Source organism: Canis aureus, chromosome 29 (genome assembly GCF_053574225.1).
Source record: "Canis aureus isolate CA01 chromosome 29, VMU_Caureus_v.1.0, whole genome shotgun sequence".
Classification (NCBI taxonomy): Eukaryota; Metazoa; Chordata; class Mammalia; order Carnivora; family Canidae; genus Canis; species Canis aureus.
Genome location: NC_135639.1, coordinates 24985531 through 25005713, shown reverse-complemented (window position 1 = coordinate 25005713; position 20183 = coordinate 24985531). Strand labels below are relative to the sequence as shown.

At 39.6% G+C, this 20183-nt stretch overlaps 2 protein-coding genes across 5 annotated transcripts in view; one reads left to right on the top strand and one right to left on the bottom strand.

Annotated features, from left to right (window-relative positions):
* SLK (STE20 like kinase) overlaps positions 1–14428 on the top strand; it is a 63347-nt gene extending 48919 nt beyond the window's left edge. For all 3 annotated transcript variants that reach the window (XM_077877752.1, XM_077877751.1, XM_077877753.1), the window contains 6 exons: positions 3227–3356; positions 4036–4160; positions 5092–5280; positions 5820–5945; positions 7270–7383; positions 10746–14428. In XM_077877752.1, coding sequence (XP_077733878.1) covers positions 3227–3356; positions 4036–4160; positions 5092–5280; positions 5820–5945; positions 7270–7383; positions 10746–10892 — 831 coding nt within the window. In that variant the 3' untranslated portion in view covers positions 10893–14428. The remainder of the gene's footprint in view (positions 1–3226; positions 3357–4035; positions 4161–5091; positions 5281–5819; positions 5946–7269; positions 7384–10745) is intronic.
* A 2171-nt stretch (positions 14429–16599) lies between these two features.
* The window catches only part of COL17A1 (collagen type XVII alpha 1 chain), a 52023-nt gene continuing 48439 nt past the window's right edge, over positions 16600–20183 (bottom strand). For both annotated transcript variants that reach the window (XM_077877750.1, XM_077877749.1), the window contains 6 exons: positions 19707–19853; positions 19119–19478; positions 18429–18566; positions 18124–18186; positions 17888–17968; positions 16600–17522 (listed from right to left, as the gene is read on the bottom strand). In XM_077877750.1, the coding sequence (XP_077733876.1) occupies positions 17470–17522; positions 17888–17968; positions 18124–18186; positions 18429–18566; positions 19119–19478; positions 19707–19853 (842 nt within the window). In that variant the 3' untranslated portion in view covers positions 16600–17469. The remainder of the gene's footprint in view (positions 17523–17887; positions 17969–18123; positions 18187–18428; positions 18567–19118; positions 19479–19706; positions 19854–20183) is intronic.

Below are 20183 nucleotides of genomic sequence, written 5' to 3'. Positions count from 1 at the left end.
TTCTAGAACCCAAAGCTATATTTTTAATGTTTATAGTTATCTGATTAATATGATAAAATTTCTTAGCATTTAAACTTGTACTTTGAAAGGGTGCTCATTTCAGCTTATGTGTTCATTTAAAATTGTTACTTTTAGTGATTAAATCCATTTTTTTTTTTTTTTAGGGTAAATGTAATTTGTTCAATCTTTTTGGAATGTAAGATCACTATTCTTTTAGGTCCTAAGGGTATAATATCTAATTACAAATTCCAATGTGAATGTATTTTACTTGGCTTTTGTAGTTAGGAAATTTAATGAAAACTCAGTAATACTAAAAGTTCATTTCTTTTGAGGTAATAAAATATATGAATTAGTATATAAGGGACCTAGATCTTTCAGTTAATTTTTAGTCCTAATATAGAAAATTATTTGAAGTGCCTGGCTGGTTCAGTTAGAAGAGCTTGCAACTCTTGATCATGGGGTCATGAGTTTGAGCCCCACATTGGGTGTAGATTACTTAAATGAGTAAGTAAAGGAAAAGAGGAAAGAGAGAGGAAGAAAATTATTTGCACAGTATTCTTGACTATGTAATTATCCAGACTCTGCTTAATTTTTTAAGTCTGTGGCTCTGCAAGACAACTGGTGTCTGCTAACTCTCATTGTCAAAAGCACTTGCATACATAGCTTACCTTGACTCTTAACCTGTCCTCATTTCACCTTCTGGAGCAGCACAATGCTAGGTCTGTCTCCTCCTTTATAATAGTCTTAGCTATTCTTTTCCCCTTATGTATTTGTTGCTTGGGACACACTCTTTAGTTCTTTCTGTCCGTTCATTGTCTGGCATGGTTTCTAGATCCTGTATTCCAGCTTTTGGTTTTCTGTGGTTTACTTTTGAAAATGTGATACTAAGGGAAGGAGCCCACGACTCTCTATATGACAGACAAAACCCATTTGGAACCACTAGAGTGGAAGGTCCTTGAAGGCAATACTGTTTCTTTAAAATTTTAGTAACCTCATAACTAGTACAGTGCCCTACATTTACTAAGTACTTAGTAAAGGTTTTCTTTGAACTGAACTCTTATCTTGCTTAATCTAGACATAAATATAATAATAAACCAAGAATTGACAAGTAATTGCATTCACATTTTTAGTGGCACTGGGTTATATTACCCTATTTAATTTTCACATATTGATTCACACCCATCTTGTACTTTTGCATTTGATTGGAGTCTAAGTGTAATATTTATATTTACAGTAGATAATTTGGGCCCATTGTTTCTGACTACATAGATATTTTTTAAGTCTTATAAGTGATTAATGGTACAAATGTTGAACAGAAGGAAAACCCTTTGATTATATTGTTTATTATATAAGTTTGCTTATAGAAATTTTACAATGAAATTAGAGAAACAAAAAAAAAATTAGAGAAACAATTTAATTTTTATTATAAGTGATAATTACTGTAGGAAAATGTAAAGCTTAAACAACTTTCTTTGTTATAATTGCTTAAGATTGGCATGGAGATTTTGCATTTCTTTAAAACTCAAAGACCTTATTCTAGATAGTTGAAATTAAATATTCATTGTGGGATTTTTTTTCTGTGATAAAGTTACAAAGTGACTGTAGTCAAGTTCCCAGTTGTATTTTATCGAGACAATTCTTTAGTCTTTCTGTTAGTGTGTATTTGTATTTATGCTAACATACAAATTATTATACAGATAAGACAGCAGTATTTATAACTCCAGATTACTTTAACAGGACATCATGAATGGTAAGACCTAATTGTCATCTCCAGAGACATAGTAGTAAGGCAAGCACCCTGAGGAAGACATCTAGACTCACTTTCTGTGCATTGAAGACCAGGCTGGTAGTGATCCAGATCCTGTCAGACTCTATCCAAGGCATAATGTATCCAAAATGGATCTTGGGGTTTTATCTTCTCTAGGATGTGCAAGAGGAGGCATTATAGGTGGAGTGCCACTTTAATCCTAAATTTCTAAATCCACACTCAAATTGATCAGAATGTCCCTTTTGCTAATCACAGACTGCTATATCTGCCAAGAGAGGGATGGAGAGCCGAACATTTACTGGCAAAACTTGTATTTCTTCAATTTGGAGAATGTTCCTTTCCTTCTGTAAATGTGTGATCTAGCATAAAGACCATAAGTCACTTCAACATTTCCTTTTCTTATACAGTTATTGAAGGTTTTTTTTTTTTTTTTTTTTAAAGCATAAATCTGGCATTTGGGCAAATAGTGTGTACTTGATAAATAAATGTTGAACGAATGAGTGAATCTGAAACATGTTGGTAGAATTCTCTGATTATAAGGAATTTTGGGGGATCCCTGGTTGGCTCAGCAGTTTGGCGCCTGCCTTTGGCCCAGGGTGTGATCCTGGAGTCCCGGGATCGAGTCCCGCATCAGGCTCCCTGCATGGAGCCTGCTTCTCCCTCTGCCTGTGTGTCTGCCCCTCTCTCTCTCTTTCTCTCTCTCTGTATCTCTTATGAATAAATAAATAAAAATCTTTTTAAAAAAATAAGGAATTTTGTATGTATATTTATAAAATGTAACTCACTTTACTATTCTTCACATTTCTCTAGCAATGTACTATTTCTCATTAAGTCCACAAATTATTGTTAGGTACATGCCATAGATAATAGAAACTATCTTTTGTTAGTGAAGCCATGGTGTTTTTTCCTAACTCTGTATTTCTTGGAAAGAAAAATAGAGATATTTAAAATTCTGATATGAGTTTTACTTATTTGCTCTTCTCTTTTTTCCTAAGAGGTATTTCTTGTTTATTCTTGTTTTATCCACACCATAGTGTAACAAAAAGCTTTAGAAGTACTAGTTTTATTATTTTCCTAAAGATGTTTGTGTAATAGGGCATTTTAATTATGATTGGGTTATAGGCTTCTTTCGCGTGTGTTTAATAGTGAGTTTAGAATATTATGTACTCTAGTACTTTTTTCCTAGGCTTGAATAGAGTGACTAATACATTTATATTGTATATGCTATGTAATTGGTGATTTTTAAATCCAATTAATTTTAGAAACTTGGCTTAGAAATCTTGCTAACTACTAATATATATCATCATATAGGTAATGAATTTTTAAATTTTTAAATCCAATTAATTTTAGAAACTTGGCTTAGAAATCTTGCTAACTACTTATATATATCGTCATATAGATAAATGAATGTTTTACTCAGTAGATGCTTTAAACTGATGGTTTAACTGTGTCTGTTAGGAACAGGAATTTGTTCAGAAGCAGCAACAAGAATTAGATGGCGCTCTGAAAAAGATCATCCAACAGCAGAAGGCAGAGCTAGCCAATATTGAAAGAGAATGCCTGAATAACAAACAGCAACTCATGAGAGGTATATGAAATTATGCAGCATATGTGTGTGTATTAAATGATGTCTGAAGAACATTGTTGAGATATATGGATATATCTAATATCCTTAATATCAAATGATTGGAAGTTATTTGAATACTCTCCTTTGCTAGAGTGGTAGAGAGAAAGATGAAGTTAATAAGAGGAAAAACTTTATGTTATATTTTAAGAATTTAAAATCTTAAAATTCTTTATAAAATTAAGAAATACTATAAGCTATTGGATGAATGCCTTTATGACAGTAGAAGTGAGCAGTAAACCTAATCCTTAAACACATCTTTTTGTCCAGCTGATGCTAGAATTTTACCTGAATAGTTTTGGTATACTTACCATGCCTTATAATTGTTGGTATACTTAAGGGCTACATGATAGAATGGGATTCTAAGCACTTATTTCCCCTAACAAAAGCTAAGATTTTATTCTTTATGATTAAAAGGAATTTTGGTGTTGAGGGTGGGGGATTCTCTGTTTTTAGGATAGTAGAACAGAATGGAAAGTGGTGATTGATACATGTATGTTGGTAATACTTCATCTATTGTTCACAGTGTTAGTATGTGTATAAGTTAGTGTATATGGAACACTTTTATGTAAATATTAAAAAGAAGACCAAAGTACACTAGTGAAAAGAACAAAGTGACATTTTGAAAATTGCTTTCTTCTAGCTCGAGAAGCTGCAATTTGGGAGCTTGAAGAACGACACTTACAAGAAAAACACCAGCTGCTCAAACAGCAACTTAAAGATCAGTATTTCATGCAAAGACATCAGCTACTTAAGCGACATGAGAAGGTTAATGAAAGGAAAATTGGTTTAATTTTTGTTCATTTAAAGTTTAAAGAGTTATTCATTTCTGAAACTTCTGTTTCTTAGAGAATGAATTTTAGATTTCCTTTCTTTTTTTAAAATCCTAAAATTTATTTGGTGAAGTTTCTAGTAATTGTATCTTGATCATGATTGCAAACTTCTTTGTACAAATTTTACGGAAGGCGACTAATACAGCGCTTTAAGTTCTCTTCTACATTATAATATTCATCCTGTCAAAGGTAGCTGTTGTGGCTCCATTTATGGTTCAAGTATCTTAAAAATGTGGACTCCCTGACTTAGTAAAAGAATTTCAATATAAGACTCTTTATTTAGGGGCACCTGGGTGGCACAGTTGGGTAGGCACCTCAGTTTCAGCTCAGGTCGTTGTGATCTTGGGGTTGAGGGGTCAAACTCCATGTCAGGCTCCTGTGCTAATCATGGAGTCTGCTTGAGATTCTCTCTCCCTCTCCCTCTCCCTCTGCCCCTCCCGCTTGTGCTCTCTTTCTCTCTTCAGTATAGATAGATAAATCTTAAAAAAAAAAGATTCTTATTATTAATAGCTTTATTTTTATTATAAATTATATTTTTACTAAAAGTTTGCTGGTTGATGATGTGACGGGGAAAGAATAATTTTGAGAACAACAAAATGGCATGTTTGAGCATACATGTGGGTACTGAGTATTAAATTATATCTGGGGACACCTGGATGGCTCAGCGGTTGAGCATCTGCCTTTGGCTTAGGGCATGATCTTGCAGTCCTGGGATCGAGTCCCCCATGGGGCTCCTTGCATAGAGCCTGCTTCTCCTTCTGCCTATGTCTCTGCCTCTCTCTGTATGTCTCTCATGAATAAAAAAATAAAATCTTAAAAAAATAAATTATATTTACATCACTGGATTCTGTTTGATATGTTCTTAGGAAACAGAACAAATGCAGCGTTACAATCAACGACTTATTGAGGAATTGAAAAACAGACAGACTCAAGAAAGAGCAAGACTGCCTAAGATTCAGCGCAGTGAAGCCAAGACTCGAATGGCCATGTTTAAGAAAAGCTTGAGAATTAACTCAACGGCCACACCAGATCAGGACCGTGACAAAATTAAACAGGTAAATAAGCCAATTACTCTCTTCTCTTTAGGGTTTAAAAAATGTGAATGTCCTTTAGAAGTGTCATGTAATTGTGTTGTAAACATTCTGAGCCACCTTGGGCTTGTTGATGTTTTCTTTGGCTTTATGGGCTGGGGCTAGATATGTGGCATATACCAGCTTAGTGTTCCTATGTTGGTGGCCAAAGAGGGTACATTCCTCTGCCCCATGACCCACATATGAGGTCTCGGGCTAGACCGGTTCTAAGACCAGCCCTGGGAATTAGGTGACTTGGACAACTTTTGAAGTTAAACATACAGTTTCACTTTGCCTCTGTAGTCGTTAGGTCCCGCATACAAATGAACTGAGGTCACTAAAGGTTTTAATCCAAAGTACCTCCTCTCACCAAATCCGTAATGTAGAATCCAGCTCAAGTCACCATATATTATTACTTGGAGCTTTAATTTATTGTACTTTAAGTCTTGTTAACTTATTTAAGTATTCCTTTGGAAGATGCAGAAATTACATTGTTAACTGTATTTTCTTTTCCTTATTTATAGTTTGCTTCTCAGGAAGAAAAGAGGCAGAAAAATGAAAGAATGGCTCAGCATCAAAAACATGAAAATCAGATGCGGGATCTTCAGTTGCAGTGTGAAGCCAATGTCCGAGAGCTGCATCAGCTGCAGGTCAGATACAGGAGCATGAAAACAGAGCTGGTGGGAGCAGGGCAGCACAAATGGCTAGCTTGGAGAAAACAGTAGCTAAGCAAAATAAACTGTACTTCACTCATGAAAATGTTGGGATTGAGAGGTTTTGTTTTTTGTATAGACCCAAACAAAGATCAGGTTAGTCTCATAGTCACTTAGCTTTTATATAACCATGATTAATATAAATATGAGGCTAAATTATAACCTAAGAAGTTGAGTCTTTCAAAAGCAGTATTGAGTATTTTTAGTCTATTTTGCAAAGAAAATGAACAGTTTTCAAAATGAGGTTGGTGGTATTGTTATCAGATTCTGAATTTAAACTCTCATTTAGGGAGAAATAGTTCATTTTCTTCTAAGTGTTTGAAAAAAGCAATAGGAATTTTTCTCCTAAGAAATTTAAAGATTAGGGAGACTGTTTTGGGGCCTTACCTGGAATATGCAGCCCGTCTAGTATATATAGCCTAAAATGTTCAAAATTTCGGAATAGTGCATACATAAAGGATATTTTACATATTTGGTTAATTTACCAGAGTAGAATAGTCCTTTTTTTTTTTTTTTTTTAAGATTTTATTTATTTACTCATGAGAGACACAGAAAGAAAGAGAGGCAGAGACATAGGCAGAGGAAGAAGCAGGCTCCATGCAGGGAGCCCGATATGGGACTCAATCCCAGGACCCTGGGATCACGCCCTGGGCCGAAGGCAATCTCTCAACCCCTGAGCCACCCAGGTGTCCCTAGAGTGGGATAGTCCTAATCCCACATTCTGGTACCAGTGGGTAAAATCCATATAAGGTGCACTTAGAAGTATCAGTTTTATGAGCAAACTTTCTTAGAAAGGAAAAACAGTATCAAACTAATTCTATTTAAGTTCTTTTCATATGGTAAGTAACAGATCTAAGCTTTTTTTTTTTTTTTTTTTTTAATTTTTTTATTTATTTATGATAGTCACAGAGAGAGAGAGGGAGAGAGAGGCAGAGACACAGGCAGAGGGAGAAGCAGGCTCCATGCACCGGGAGCCCGACGTGGGATTCGATCCCGGGTCTCCAGGACCGCGCCCTGGGCCAAAGGCAGGCGCCAAACCGCTGTGCCACCCAGGGATCCCCAGATCTAAGCTTTTAAACTTGCAGAAATGAAGCTATGACTCATTTCATAGTTTTTAGCCCTTCTTGGTTTTCAGAGGAGAGTCTGGAACCTCAATAATAGTTTGATGTTTAATGAATACTTTATTATTTTGGAAGATAATTACATTTGTGAAAAATTGCTTAGTTAATCTGAAATTTTTTAATTCAAACTTTATTTTCAGAATGAAAAATGCCACCTGTTGGTTGAGCATGAGACTCAGAAACTGAAGGAGTTAGATGAGGAACACAGCCAAGAATTAAAGGAATGGAGAGAGAAATTGAGACCTAGGAAAAAGGTAATTTTTTTTAAAGATTTTATTTGTTTATTCATGAGAAACACAGAGAGAGAGAGAGAGGCAGAGACACAGGCAAAGGCAGAAGCAGGCTTCATGCAGGGAGCCCGATGTGGGACTCGATCCCGGGACTCCGGGATCACACCCTGGGCTGAAGGCAGGCGCCAAACCATTGAGCCACCCAGGCGTCCCTGGAAAAAGGTAATTTTAAAAGCTTTAGATAAAATATGTTTGTGTTCATCCATTTATCCACTCAGTTATTGGCTGTTTATCTAATGTGTGTCAGATACAGTGTCAGAGACAGGAGATACAGAGATAGAGACAAAATCTGTCCCCCAAAGGTTCAGAATGTAGTAACAAGCAATTACAGTTCAATAGGATCATTGCTTTGAAGGAGGTAAGAACAGGAGACAGTGTTAAGACCAAGCCCAAGGACTGCTTCAGTCTGCCTGGGAAGTTAAGGAGGCTTTACAGAGGAGATGCCTTATAAGCAAGTGAGACTTCAGGATGAGTAAGAGCTTGCTAGGCATTCAGACAGGTTGGGGTGTGATTGGCAATGTAAATACAGAGAAGAGAATGGATGAAAATGATGTGTATAAAAATTGTAAATAGCTCCTTGTCATTGGGGCACTGAAGGAGTGTGCCTGTGTGTAGGCATTAAGGAGGGAGAGAAGGAAGGAAGTGGTGACAGCTTAGCCTGGACAAGTTGACTGAAGCCAGATTATAAGGCCCCAGTATGATAGTAAATTCACAATCTAGTAAAATAGGCAAGGTCTCCTCTCCCCATCCAGCTATCAGTCTTTTTTATACCTCCTTCCTTTTTGATTTCCTGCTGGCCTGGTCCAATTGGTCAACAATTGCAGCTCATTTTTTTTTTTCTATAGCTTTGTGATTGTCTCCCTTTGCTAGCTCTCAAACTTAAACCTTTATTTTTCTTGGCCTTCCTTCCTGCTGTACCTTTCAACTGTTCTTTCTTCATTATCCAGTTAGTCAGTCAAGAAAATCTGTATTTGGCAGCTACTGTGTGCTGAATGTTTCTGGAAGAAGTGAAATAACAAGTCAGTTGTTAGTGTGGCTTTTTAATTTAAATTTTATTTCTTGTTAAATTTTTGGATAGATAATACATTCATGTGGATTGGAATTCAAAAGGTACAGAAGAGCCTTTTTCCAGTTTCTTTAACTCTTTGCAATCTAGTTTTCATCTCATACTCCCCAGTGGTCATAAGTGAGTTGCTAACAGCCTATGCTATTATCTGTTGTCATTAGAAATCTTGTTTCTTAAAATTGTCTTCTCATCTGACTTTTATGACCTCTCTTCTTTCTCTGTGCTCTTTATCACTTTTTGTCTTCCAGTCACCTGGAATGTAGATATCTCACAAGTTTACAGCCTTGATGGTCCTGTATCTTGTCATGGCTTATCTGCTGCATATTTAAGGATGGTCACAGAACTTGTATAGTAGGGGTTGTATAGAGCACAAATTCTGAAGTCCTACAGATCTCAGTGCTAACATTTAATTTTGTCACTTAACATTCCTAAGCCCAGTTTTACTCATTTATAAAACAAAGATGACACTACCTACCTAATTTGGGTTGTTAAGACAGTTAGAAGGAGTGATGTGTGTGTATGGCGCTTCCTAATACCTGAGCTGTAGTCAGGGTTTGATGAATGGTTACTGTTGCTATTGTTTATTGTTTTGTTATTATTGGTTCATGCTCTAAGCGCACATTTTCCACCTGGATGGCCCATTCCTTCTTATTTCACTCAGGCCTCTTTTCCAATATCATCTCACCAAAGGTTTCTTTTTCTGGTGACTATATAAAATAGCCTCCATGCCCACTTCAGACATTCCCTGTCCCCTCATCTTTGTCTTCCTTTATAACATTCTTCAGCACCAGACTCATTCGTTTATTATCCATCTTCTCTCACAAGAATGCATGCTCCTTGAAAGCAGGAGCGTTAGTTACCTCGTGGTTTACTGGTATATTTCATCTTCTAGAACAGTTCCTGGTATATTGTAATGATTAGTACATACCTTTTGAATGTTGACTAAAGATTGTAAGCTCGGTGGAGATCAAACTGAACTCAGCAGGTTCATCCATGTCACCACTGCCCTTTGTTTTTCCCTCCCCACCTCACTGCCCCCACCCCGTGCGGTCCCTCCCATCATCAGTGTGCTTCTCAACATCCCTGTCCTCCTAGTTGACATACAATCTAGCAACCTGAATTGTCTTGTATTTCCATCACATCTCATGTCAGTGAGATGACAAATAATTTTAACTCTCTTTTTATAATAATTCTCTTTCACATTACTATCATTCTACTGCTCAAAAATGTTCAGTAATGTCCTTAATGGGCCTTCTGATCTCAAATTCCTTTTCCTTTCTTCCTGCTTGTCTGCCATTCACCAGAGTATTTATATTTAAGAATATCTCTGATACTGGCTTGTGGTGATGATAAATTTTTAATTCTATCAGAATAAAATAGCAATGTCTCGCTTTGACGTTATGGCCATCATAGTGCTATATGTACGTTGGCCACAGTCAAACTTTCTAGTATCATCTCCCATAGACCACTTTGTTCCCTGTTCATATTCCAGTATAGGGTATAATTGCCATTACTCATACTAAGTTCATGGTTTCCTGCCTGTGTGCATTGCTTTAGCACCCTCTGTCTGGCATGCCTTCTACATCCTGTCTATCAAATTCTTATCTTAACTTCAAGACTGAGCTCATGTTTCACCTCTTCTGAGAAACCTTCCTATATCTTTCCATCTTCTGCTAAGCTTTGTGCCTCTGCAGCAGCACTTATCCCTGAATCTCTTGTCCACAAAATCTTTGATAGCTCAGGTATTTATCAAGCACTTACTATATATATGCTGTGTATTGTGGGGATGTGAAGATGAATCTAGTTTAGGGCTTACCTTCAAACAACTGACAGTCCTTTATGGAAGAAAAGACATGCACATCAAACATAAAAATAAAAAAACAAAATTGGAAGTGCCATGTGTGAGAGACATGTAATAAGTGCCATCTGTTGAGTGCCTAGTATGTGTTAAGGACATCATGATCATGTTTAACCGTCACATAGCAACCCAGTGAGGTAGGTGATACTCTCCCTATTTTACAACAGAAGAACGAAATGATTCTGTAATAGAAAGAAGTTAAGTAATTGACCCAAGTCATATATATGGCTGAGCTGAAGTCTTCAGTCTAGAGCTATGCACAACCTATTGTAATTGTTGTGCACTCTGGTCTTCCTTAGGATAACACAGAGAGAGTGTTTTAAGCAAATAGTTTTATTTTTGGCTGTCAGAGTAAATTCTGTATGTTAATACCAGCACATAATTTCTTTTTCCTTTCCTAAGACATTGGAAGAAGAGTTTGCCAGGAAACTGCAGGAACAGGAGGTGTTCTTTAAAATGACTGGGGAGTCTGAATGCCTTAACCCATCAACACAAAGCCGGATTTCCAAGTTCTATCCTATTCCTAGCTTGCATTCCACTGGGTCGTAACAATAGGAAGCATTCTGTGGTTGGGTTTGGCTTTTTAAATATGTCATTCTGTTCTCTTCATCTTCTGCCACAATCTATATCAGAGAGCTTATGAAGACAATCACCTGCCTCACCTTCTAGGTGTTTTTTGTTTGTTTGTTTATTTTGTTAATTTGTTTAGCAAAGATGAAGGGAAAGGACCCAAGACAGATGCTGGGCCATGTTGGCAAAGTGGCATCTTGCAGTAATTCCCTAAGGTGATTTTGTATATTAATCTTGAAAATTGTGTTCTTTAGACACTGTTACCTGAAAAACTGTTAAATACAATGTTTGAAGTTATTTTTTTAAAAAGGCTGTTAGGCCATTGAGTATTAGTGGATATCTTTTTACCTGACCTAACTTCTCAGTGCTGCCTAAATTCTGTAGATGCAACTCTGCTGTAGAGAGTTGGAATAGTTTTCTTTTGGTGAATCAGCTCTCATGAGAAACCTATGAGTTGCTCAAAATATCCTATTAATTAAGTAAATCTATTTTGTCTTTCAATAGCAATAGACACTTTTAAAAAAGAAACATTATTTCAGTAATTTGTCTAAAATAATTACCTGTTTAGTCATGAGCTAATAATTAAGGGTGCTAGTTTTATTAAAATAGTGCCTAAAACACTAAGTTTCAATTGAGTCTAAAGTAGAATTTCCTTTTTTGATTCAACAGGGACAAATATCCTTAGCATTAAGCATTATTGTTTTTAAAATATTGCTCCTATTACCATTTGATAGAAATTTTCATCCTAAAATATATGTTGTGCAAAGTTCGAAAGATTAAGAAGAAGTAGCTTTTAGATATTGAAATTGGAAATATATAATACTCACCAAATTAAAAGAAGTACAGATTTAGGGTCTCAGTTTGTTGTCTAAAATAATCTGTGAGCTGGTTAAGTGACCTCTCCCATCCTAGCACATTATGTTCGTTGAAAACTCTGCCTGAGGCCTGCAGGCTCTGAGTTATATTTATAAATGTATTATCTGAAATTAATCTTAAAAGAGGCATTTGTTCAGAATACTTTTAAAAACATAAAATAGGCAATGTTAGAAATGACTGTTGTTGAGAGAAAGTCATTTGTATTTTGGTTTTATTTAGTTCCATGTTTAAATTATTTACTTCGATTTGATTGGGAAAAGCCTGAAACCTTTATCACATGGTTGCTGATAAATGTAATTACTAATGAAATGTTCACTCTTGGTCCCTCTTGTGGCTCAGAATTCCAAGCCCATGCCAGGTCAAACAGTATTATGCAATGTACTTCGGTGCCCAAAGGGCCCATTTGTAAATGATGCTTGCTGTTTGCTATTTTCAACCTATTCTCTTTTAAGAGTACTAGGTACCAAATTGTAGACGTTTCCGTTTTTAGTTACATTACATTTGAGGCTGGTGAAAAATTTAAGTGTAATTTGTGGGAACACTGATTCATATTAAGAAAATGTAAATATCTGTAGCACTTTCTTGCAGTTAATTTGAAAACTTTGAATGCTGAACCTTATTTTGTCAGTGATTTAGATCTGAAAAATGCATGTGTGATTTTAATTTTGTAATTGTTTTGACAAGCATAATTTCTTGGACAACTTTGTAGTTAGCCTTAACTTCTGGCCAAGTTTGTTTTTTATATAAATATATATACATATATATATATATATATATAATGTATGGTTGTAAATTCATACACCTATCACATTGAATGTGTTACTGTATACAAAACTCTTAATGCTTTATTCTCAAATGCTGGGTTGAAAAATGTTTTGAAAGCCTTTTAAAGTATATATCTTTATAAAAGTAATATTCAGGATGATGATGGAAATTGTTTATATTGTTATGATAAAAATGACAGTATAATGTTACCCAATGTATTTAATGGTTTATTTGCAGAGGGAGAGAGGAGGAAGGTTCTCATACCATTCTTCCCTTTAAAATTTTGTTTATTGGCTTTATAAAAAAAATTAATATTTCAGGTAGTGTACACTTTTTCATTATCTTTTAAAGGATGATCCTGTGTCTTAAATAGTTTGTGACACATAATTAATTTGGTCTGAATATTTCTTTTTATTCCTTTCAACTTGACATGAGAGTATTGAATAAAGAAAAGAGGCTCAGAGTAGAAATGGTTGACACTCCGGTAAGTTTATTAGCAAATCTTATAAAACCTTAAAACTGCCCTTTGGATTCAGTGTTCATGCTGGAGTTCTCTTTCAAATATGACCATATTCATGTGGGTGTGGGACTGCAAAGTGATACATGTATAGAGGTGAAACATTCATTTTAATGCTTAAAGTTACATAAATCTTTTCAAGAAGTGTTTTGTCATAGAATATGCTGTTTTTGCCCATCCCTGCTTACTTCTTGTTAGGCCCTATATTCAAATAGATAATAGTGATCATTTTTTTTTAATAGTGATTGTTTATTCTTGCATGAAGTGTAGGTGGGGAGTCGAGGAGGGGCCCAGACTTCTTGAAAGAGTACAATCAGATCCGTCCCTGATTTGGTTGTTTTGTTGCTGTGGCGGCAGAATGTGCTATGAAACACATAAAAGAAATTCTCCATGTGCGCCCTAATGACAGCCTCCCTCTTCTCCCTGCGTGCTGTGAACACACCACACTGCACTTCTGCAGGCCTAGCTCACAGAGCTGGTTGCACCAGGTTGCCTTTCCATGTCCTGTCCGGAGTTGGGTGTGAATTGCTGAATTAGCTGCTATTCTTTATGGAGTCACAATTAAGCTTTTTCTTACCCTTTTCAATGGGAAAGCTATGGGGGGCGGGGGTAAAGAGGAAATTGAGAGTGCTTATACTTTGTTGAAAATATTAGAACTTTCCTGTGACAGGATACAGCAAATTGTAATTAAATATAAACCAGAACCAGAGCTACCTCTAAGTAGTGTTTCCTCAAGCACAAAGCTCTCAGGCATATGAGACCCTCTTTAATGGAGGCTCTCTGATTTCTTGAGCATCAGCGAGTTCAGAAGTGACTGTCTTTTGTACTCCATTAGTTCCCTGGTAACTACACACTTACTCCCATTCCACACTGTGCTTAAATGACAAAGACTCTTCTGAGAAGCCAAATTCTGTCCAAGATGAGCTCTAGATATTGTTAATTAAAGGAAAGCCTAGAACTGGGGTGGAAGAGGAGAGTTACTTGCCAGTTCTGAGAGTCTTCCGATGAAATAAATTACTTCTTTTTGGGGAGATGATCTTTTATAGGAAATGGGATATTTTAAATGCTTTAATTGAAGGCACAACAGTTAATGCCTCTATTGTTGCTAGTCTGTGGCTGACATGGTTTTGATATGGCTTTGAAATTTCTGCTAAGCTTGAGTAGAATGTTACACCAGTTTTTAATGTTGGCTGCAGCTTTTGGTAATTCTTTGCTGATTTTTGCAGTGTAATAACTTCATGAGCTAAATTTTCAGGAAGAATTTTGTTTCCGATTATGCCTCTTGTCTATTTGGGAGCAACATGTCTTTTTCAATCATGGGATTGATAAATGAAAAATAAAGTTATTTCTTAATTGACTCTGAGAAGCAGTCTTTTATTAAGAATCTTTGATACTGGGTTGTCTTTCATGAGAATATTTTGCAGCATTTTTTTGGTCCCAGTTTGATTTTTAACCCTTGTGGTCCTCCAGGCCTTTGGACCCTTTCAGACTTGCCTGTATTCCTACCTGACACATCACCACACACAAGAATATGGTTTTTACTGGTAACTTGGAGAGGGTCTCTTTCACTATACAAACCCCTCCTTTGGGTGGGGCTTAAAATAGTTCCATCAACATATGTATATATACATATTTTTAATTTTTCTTCCCTTGGGATGGATGGTTTTTCTCACCAAACATTTCACTAACCATATGATCTCACTTCTGCTAAAAATAACTTCTTTTTGTCACTAACGTGTTCATGCAAGATTCAGTACACACTAGGCAGCATCATTTGGCAAGTGTTCAGCTTGGCTGGAGGGAGGTATAGTGTGTCCTTTTCTAATCCAGGAGCATCACACACTATTGAGCTCATTCTTGACCTTTTTTTTTTTTTTTTTTTTTTTTAAAATACGTGAAACAAGAGGCTCAGATCCATTGCCATCCAGCTGAGGATGTATCTCATGTCTGCCCATCCCCTTTCTGGTTCTGTCCAGAGAAGGTAGCAGGTTTGGACTTTTACCCTATTTCAGTTGCACATAGGACTCTCTGAAGACTCCGGACAGCTTAGAAGGGTAAGTGTAGTAACTAAGAAACACTGTGATCAAGTCTGATTAATAAAAGTGAGAACCGTTAGAGGGAATCTAATACTTGAGCCCTTGAAGCTACTACTACAAAAAGAATTTGATTCAGCCTTTAAGTTAAACAAAAAGGTGTGATGTAATTGTTCATTATATACAAGAATTTTCATTACATAGTGAAAAGTCTGAAATTCTGAAAGCCTTACGTACTCATTTTTTAGAATTCCCATGACAATTCAGAGCAGGTAGCTGTCAGGATGTGCTAAGGGAGGGCAGCAGACCACACGGAATGCTTGGTGCCTCACTGGGTGTTGTCACTAGCAGTTGTTCAATACAGAACTTTATAAGTGGTATTTTTTTCCCAGGATAATATGTGAGGTACTCAGGGAGACCACAAGGAAAGCAAACTGTCTAGGCTTTTAAAAGGTAGAGATAGAGAAGTAGATTTATTTTAATCCCATCCAGCGGTGGAGAGTCACAGTTTATAACATTTCACAGTTTGGCCAGTTGTAACTTTCTCTGAAGTGGAGTGATTTTACTATGCATTTACTGTGATTTACTGGGCGTTTCATATTTGTGCATTTTTCCTTTTAGGAGTTTTGGTCTTCCATTCATTGTTATGCATGCCCTGCAATCATAACTCCTTTGTTCCAGGATAAATCACTGCATTAATTGCAAATAATCTTGTTGCTCATCTGTTGCATATGTGTTTATTTCAAATAATTTATGTTCAGGGAAAACCTTCAGATGCTTTGTCCAGGATGAATTAGTAGTTGCAGATCGGGGTCTGCCTTTAAAATCTCAGTGATTCAACAGAATGCCAGAATCTTTGTTCCAAACACAACTAGTTTTGTTTTCTTGTATTTGCAATAAAGAGTTCATAGTTAGGGCTGACTCCAAGCTTTTCCCTCCCTTTTCCCCCTCTTTCCCTTTTTTGCTCTTTGTCTTCCTTTCCATTCTTAATCCTTGTCTCAATTTCCGTTTTTTTTTTTTTTTTTGGTAAAGATTTTATTTATTTATTCAGGAGAGACACACAGAGAGAGACAGAGACACAGAGGGAGAAGCAGGCTCCTCCAGGGAGCCCGATGTGGGACTCCGATCCCGAAACGCCGGGATCACGCCCTGAGCTGAAGGCAGACGCTCAACCACTGAGCCAACCCTCGATTTTCCATTCTTTCATCTCTTTGTCTCCATCTTTTCTCACCTACAACTATTTTATTCCTTTCTCACATTTTATCTCTTCTCTGTCTTGCTCATTATCTTTCACTTTTTTTCATTTTTATTCCTTTTTCATTCCCTTGTCTCATCTTTCCTTCTGTCCTGCCTCTAGTCTCCACCCACCTCCTGCAACCCCGCATTTCTCCCCATTTCTGCCTCCTTCTCTTTCCTACTTTGTCCCCTCCCCCTTCTTCCCTTTCTCTTTTTCATTCTCTTTCTCTCACTTTGGTTAGATGGATCACACTAAACATAATATTAAGAAAAAAACTTTAATTGGAAATTTTGCAATTGAAATGACTTTTCATCTAACAGACCATGTACATGTTTTCGATACTGAAAAGTGCATCAACGCCCAGCTGTGCCCAGTCTCCTGTGCCATCTCCTAGTATCAAATTTTCTATTTCTCCTCCTTCCCCACTGCCTTTCTTCTGCCCCTTCCTGTGGTCTAGTGCAGTAGGACACATTTCTAAATGCTAGCATGGCCCTGTAGAAACAGACCATAGCTACAATCAGACAGACTTCCTAAGCAAGTGGGAATAGACCAAGTGGTGAGAATGACTATTAGAAACCCTGTCACCATCTTCAGGGGAAGTGAGTTTCTTAATTTTTTCAGTTGCAAGAGTTGCTTCTTAGCCAAGTCCTTTCTATGACTAGAGAATGCAGAACAAACAGGGAGGAACAGCACAGCCTTGCAGTGATAACCAGAACACACCCTATACCCGTCTTCCCTTTTCTGGCTCATTCTTAGGCAAAGCTCAAGGACTCCTAAGCCAACTTCTATCTAACTGGCTTTCCTGGGTTGCATCTAGAACTAAGAGCTAAGGAAGCCAAGGGGCTCAGAGCTAGCAGAGCAACCAGTCTTTTTCTGGAACTGCAGCTACTTTATCACCTGGTGGAGTGGTTTCAGGCTGTGTAGCTTTGACTGGACGATACATCTTTATAGAGAGATACACGTCTATATACGATTGTTCCAGACTACAACAGGTGTTCTATTGATCGTTTGGCTGTGCTGTCTCAGTAGGAAGTGAGCCTCCAGCTTCCACCCTTTGGAGAGATTTTGACGTGGACGCCATAAGCCATTGCAAGAACTGATGCCAGGGGCTGTTCCTCCAAGGGTAGCTCATGGCTTGATGGCGATGCTTCTCTTTCTCCGCCTCGCATAGACTTGGTCACCTGGAGTTAGGAGGAAGAAGTTAAATACCTCGTGGCCTGTGAGCCTTCAGCTTGGGCAATTATGTAGCAACTGTGACAACTGCAAAACGGGCTTGAAAGATGAACTCTTTTGTAAGACTATCAATTTATTTAAATTGTTTACCCTCTTTCATCACAGAGTGGTTCTCTTTTCCTGCTTGCATTGGCAGTCTTTTTCCTTTCTCCCTAGCTGTTCATTTCATTGTTATGCAAATGATGTTGATGGCAGCATCTGCCTTTAGTAATTTGGCATTCGCCCTAATTTTTCAGGCTTGCTCTGGAACGAATTGCCTACTTCTCGGAGTATTAGCCTCCTAACACTGCAGAACCTGGCAGCCAAGGCTTACCTTTGTCTCCTTTTTCTCCCTTGTGCCCTCGAGGGCCGGGTGGCCCAGGCCGACCTGATGGTCCTGCGGGGCCCCTCTCACCTGGGAGGACAGAGATAGCTGTGCTCAAATGGGAGCTCAGGGGCTGGAGGGGCCCCACACATAGGTTCCTAGACAGCAGTGGCAAGGAGGTGGCTGCCCGGGAAGAGCTGGTGCTTACACAGGATCCTGGTGGCTATCTCCCTGCCACCACTTACCTTTGGGTCCTGGGATGCCCACCTCTCCTTTCTGCCCAGGGGGCCCTGGAATGGCTCCGTAAGCTGCAGGGGGAGAAGACTGGCCTCAGACAAGGGATCATTGGAACTGGGAGGTAGAGGGGTTTGTTCAGAGAAACACAGGAAGGGAGTGGCAGAGTCAGGACCCAAAGAAGACAGAGTTCAGAATTTATCAGATTTTCAGCCTCTCAAGTGTTAATAACCGGAAGTTTTTTTGGGAGTCTGGTTTCTCCCCCGTGAGACCGGGCAGCAAGGTGTCAGGAAAACGATCACGGAGGTGCTCTTACTTCGGAAAAAGTCCATGAGGTCCTCGGTCACGTTGCTGTAGGCAGAGAAGACCTTACTGATGCCAGGGGGGCCCTGGGGCCCTGGCTGGCCTGGGGGGCCCTGGACGGTGTAGGCCATCCCTTGCAGCAGGCCCTGACCTATGTGGGAAGCACCAGAGTGTGGGCACAGGCAGCAGGAGAACAGAGCCCCAGGACTGCCAATTCCCATGCCATTATAACCTAGATGAAGTGGCAGCAAGGGAGAAGCCCCGCTGGCCACTGACTCGCCCAGGCCTCTGCTGCCATGGCCTGTCATTAGAGGCTTGCTGACGCCAAAGCTGTGCTGATGAGCTACAGGCAGAGACTTCTTAACCAAGGGCCTGCCCTCAGCCCCAGAACCCATGGTTGTCATAAAGACTTCTGAGACACACCACTAGTTAGCTAGGGAAGCAAAGTCCAAGGACCCCAACAAGCCCTGTTCCCTGCAGTATGGGTCCGCCCTGCCTGGTGCTCCTGAACTAAGCTGGTTGTGAGTGGAGTCTGGGCCTCTTGCCTTCAGTCCCTGCCCATCTGATTCTACAAGTGCTGTCCCAGAGCCTGGGCATGCCGAAAATGAGAGGGTGAGTTTCTGGACCCTATAATTTGAGCTGCTCACGGGCTCCCCCACCTCCAACCTCCCCACAGCACCGAGGCCCAAGGGTCACGACTCACGCTGCAAACTCTCAGACACCCGAACGGCCAGCTCGTTGTAGTCCAGACCTCCGGCAAAGCCAGCCCCAAGTGGTCCACCTTCACCACCATACATGCCACCTTCTGCTGCTCCCCCATAGCCTCGGCCCAGGCCCATGTCCAGGCCAAAGGCCCCTGCTTCGCCGAGGGAGCCTCCACTGGCTCCTCCTATGCCCATGGAAGAGCTGTAGGAAGAGCCCCGGCTGACGGACGCGCTGTGAGAGGAGGACCTGCTGTCCCGGCTGTAGGAGCCATCCATGGACACTAGACGGCTGTCCCCAGGCGGCCCCTGTGGCCCTGGAGGCCCTGGCGGGCCCACGATGAAGCTCCGCACATCTGGGCCTGCAGGAAGGAGGCCACATTAGTTGGGGCTTAGGTCTGGGGGTGGAGAGGAAGGGAATTAAGAGGCCTCTCCCAGGGTCTCGAGGCACTCGTGCAGGAGCAGGAGGGCTGGCGAGGGAAGAACCGGCTCTCCTGCCTCATAGGGCTCAGGCATTTGGCCTCCCAGGTTCCTTCCAGCCCCAGCTGCCCTCTTGCAGGGAGGAGCAAGGTCTGGGGAGGGGCACCTACTTGTGAGGTAGCTGATCAGCTCACTCCGGAAGCTGTCGCTGTTTTCTGCTGCGTAGGTTGCCAGAGCTCCTGAGACGCCTGGAGGCCCTCGAGGACCTGGGGGACCAGGAGGGCCTGGGGGGCCAGGGATGGATGACACGCCTGCAGCTGAATGGGAGGCAGAGAACTGTCAGGGATCGCGCCGCTGGGAAAGCAGAATTCCTAGCTGTGTGCAGGGGTGCAACTCCTCTTGAGGAGGAGGGGATCCTGGGGGCCCAGCTCTGGCATCACCCTGGAGCCACTGCTTAGACCTGCCCTCCCCACTCCCAGTTTGGGGTCTCACTCAGTCCAAAGCATATCCCCTTGTCTGCACCCTCCTGCCACATGACCACACGCTGTTCATGAGTCCTCTAAGGGCTGTACTTGGGAGCATGTCTCTCCCAACTAGTCTTCCTGTCATGGCTGAAAGCACCTCAAAAGCAAAGGGGTTCCTTGTCT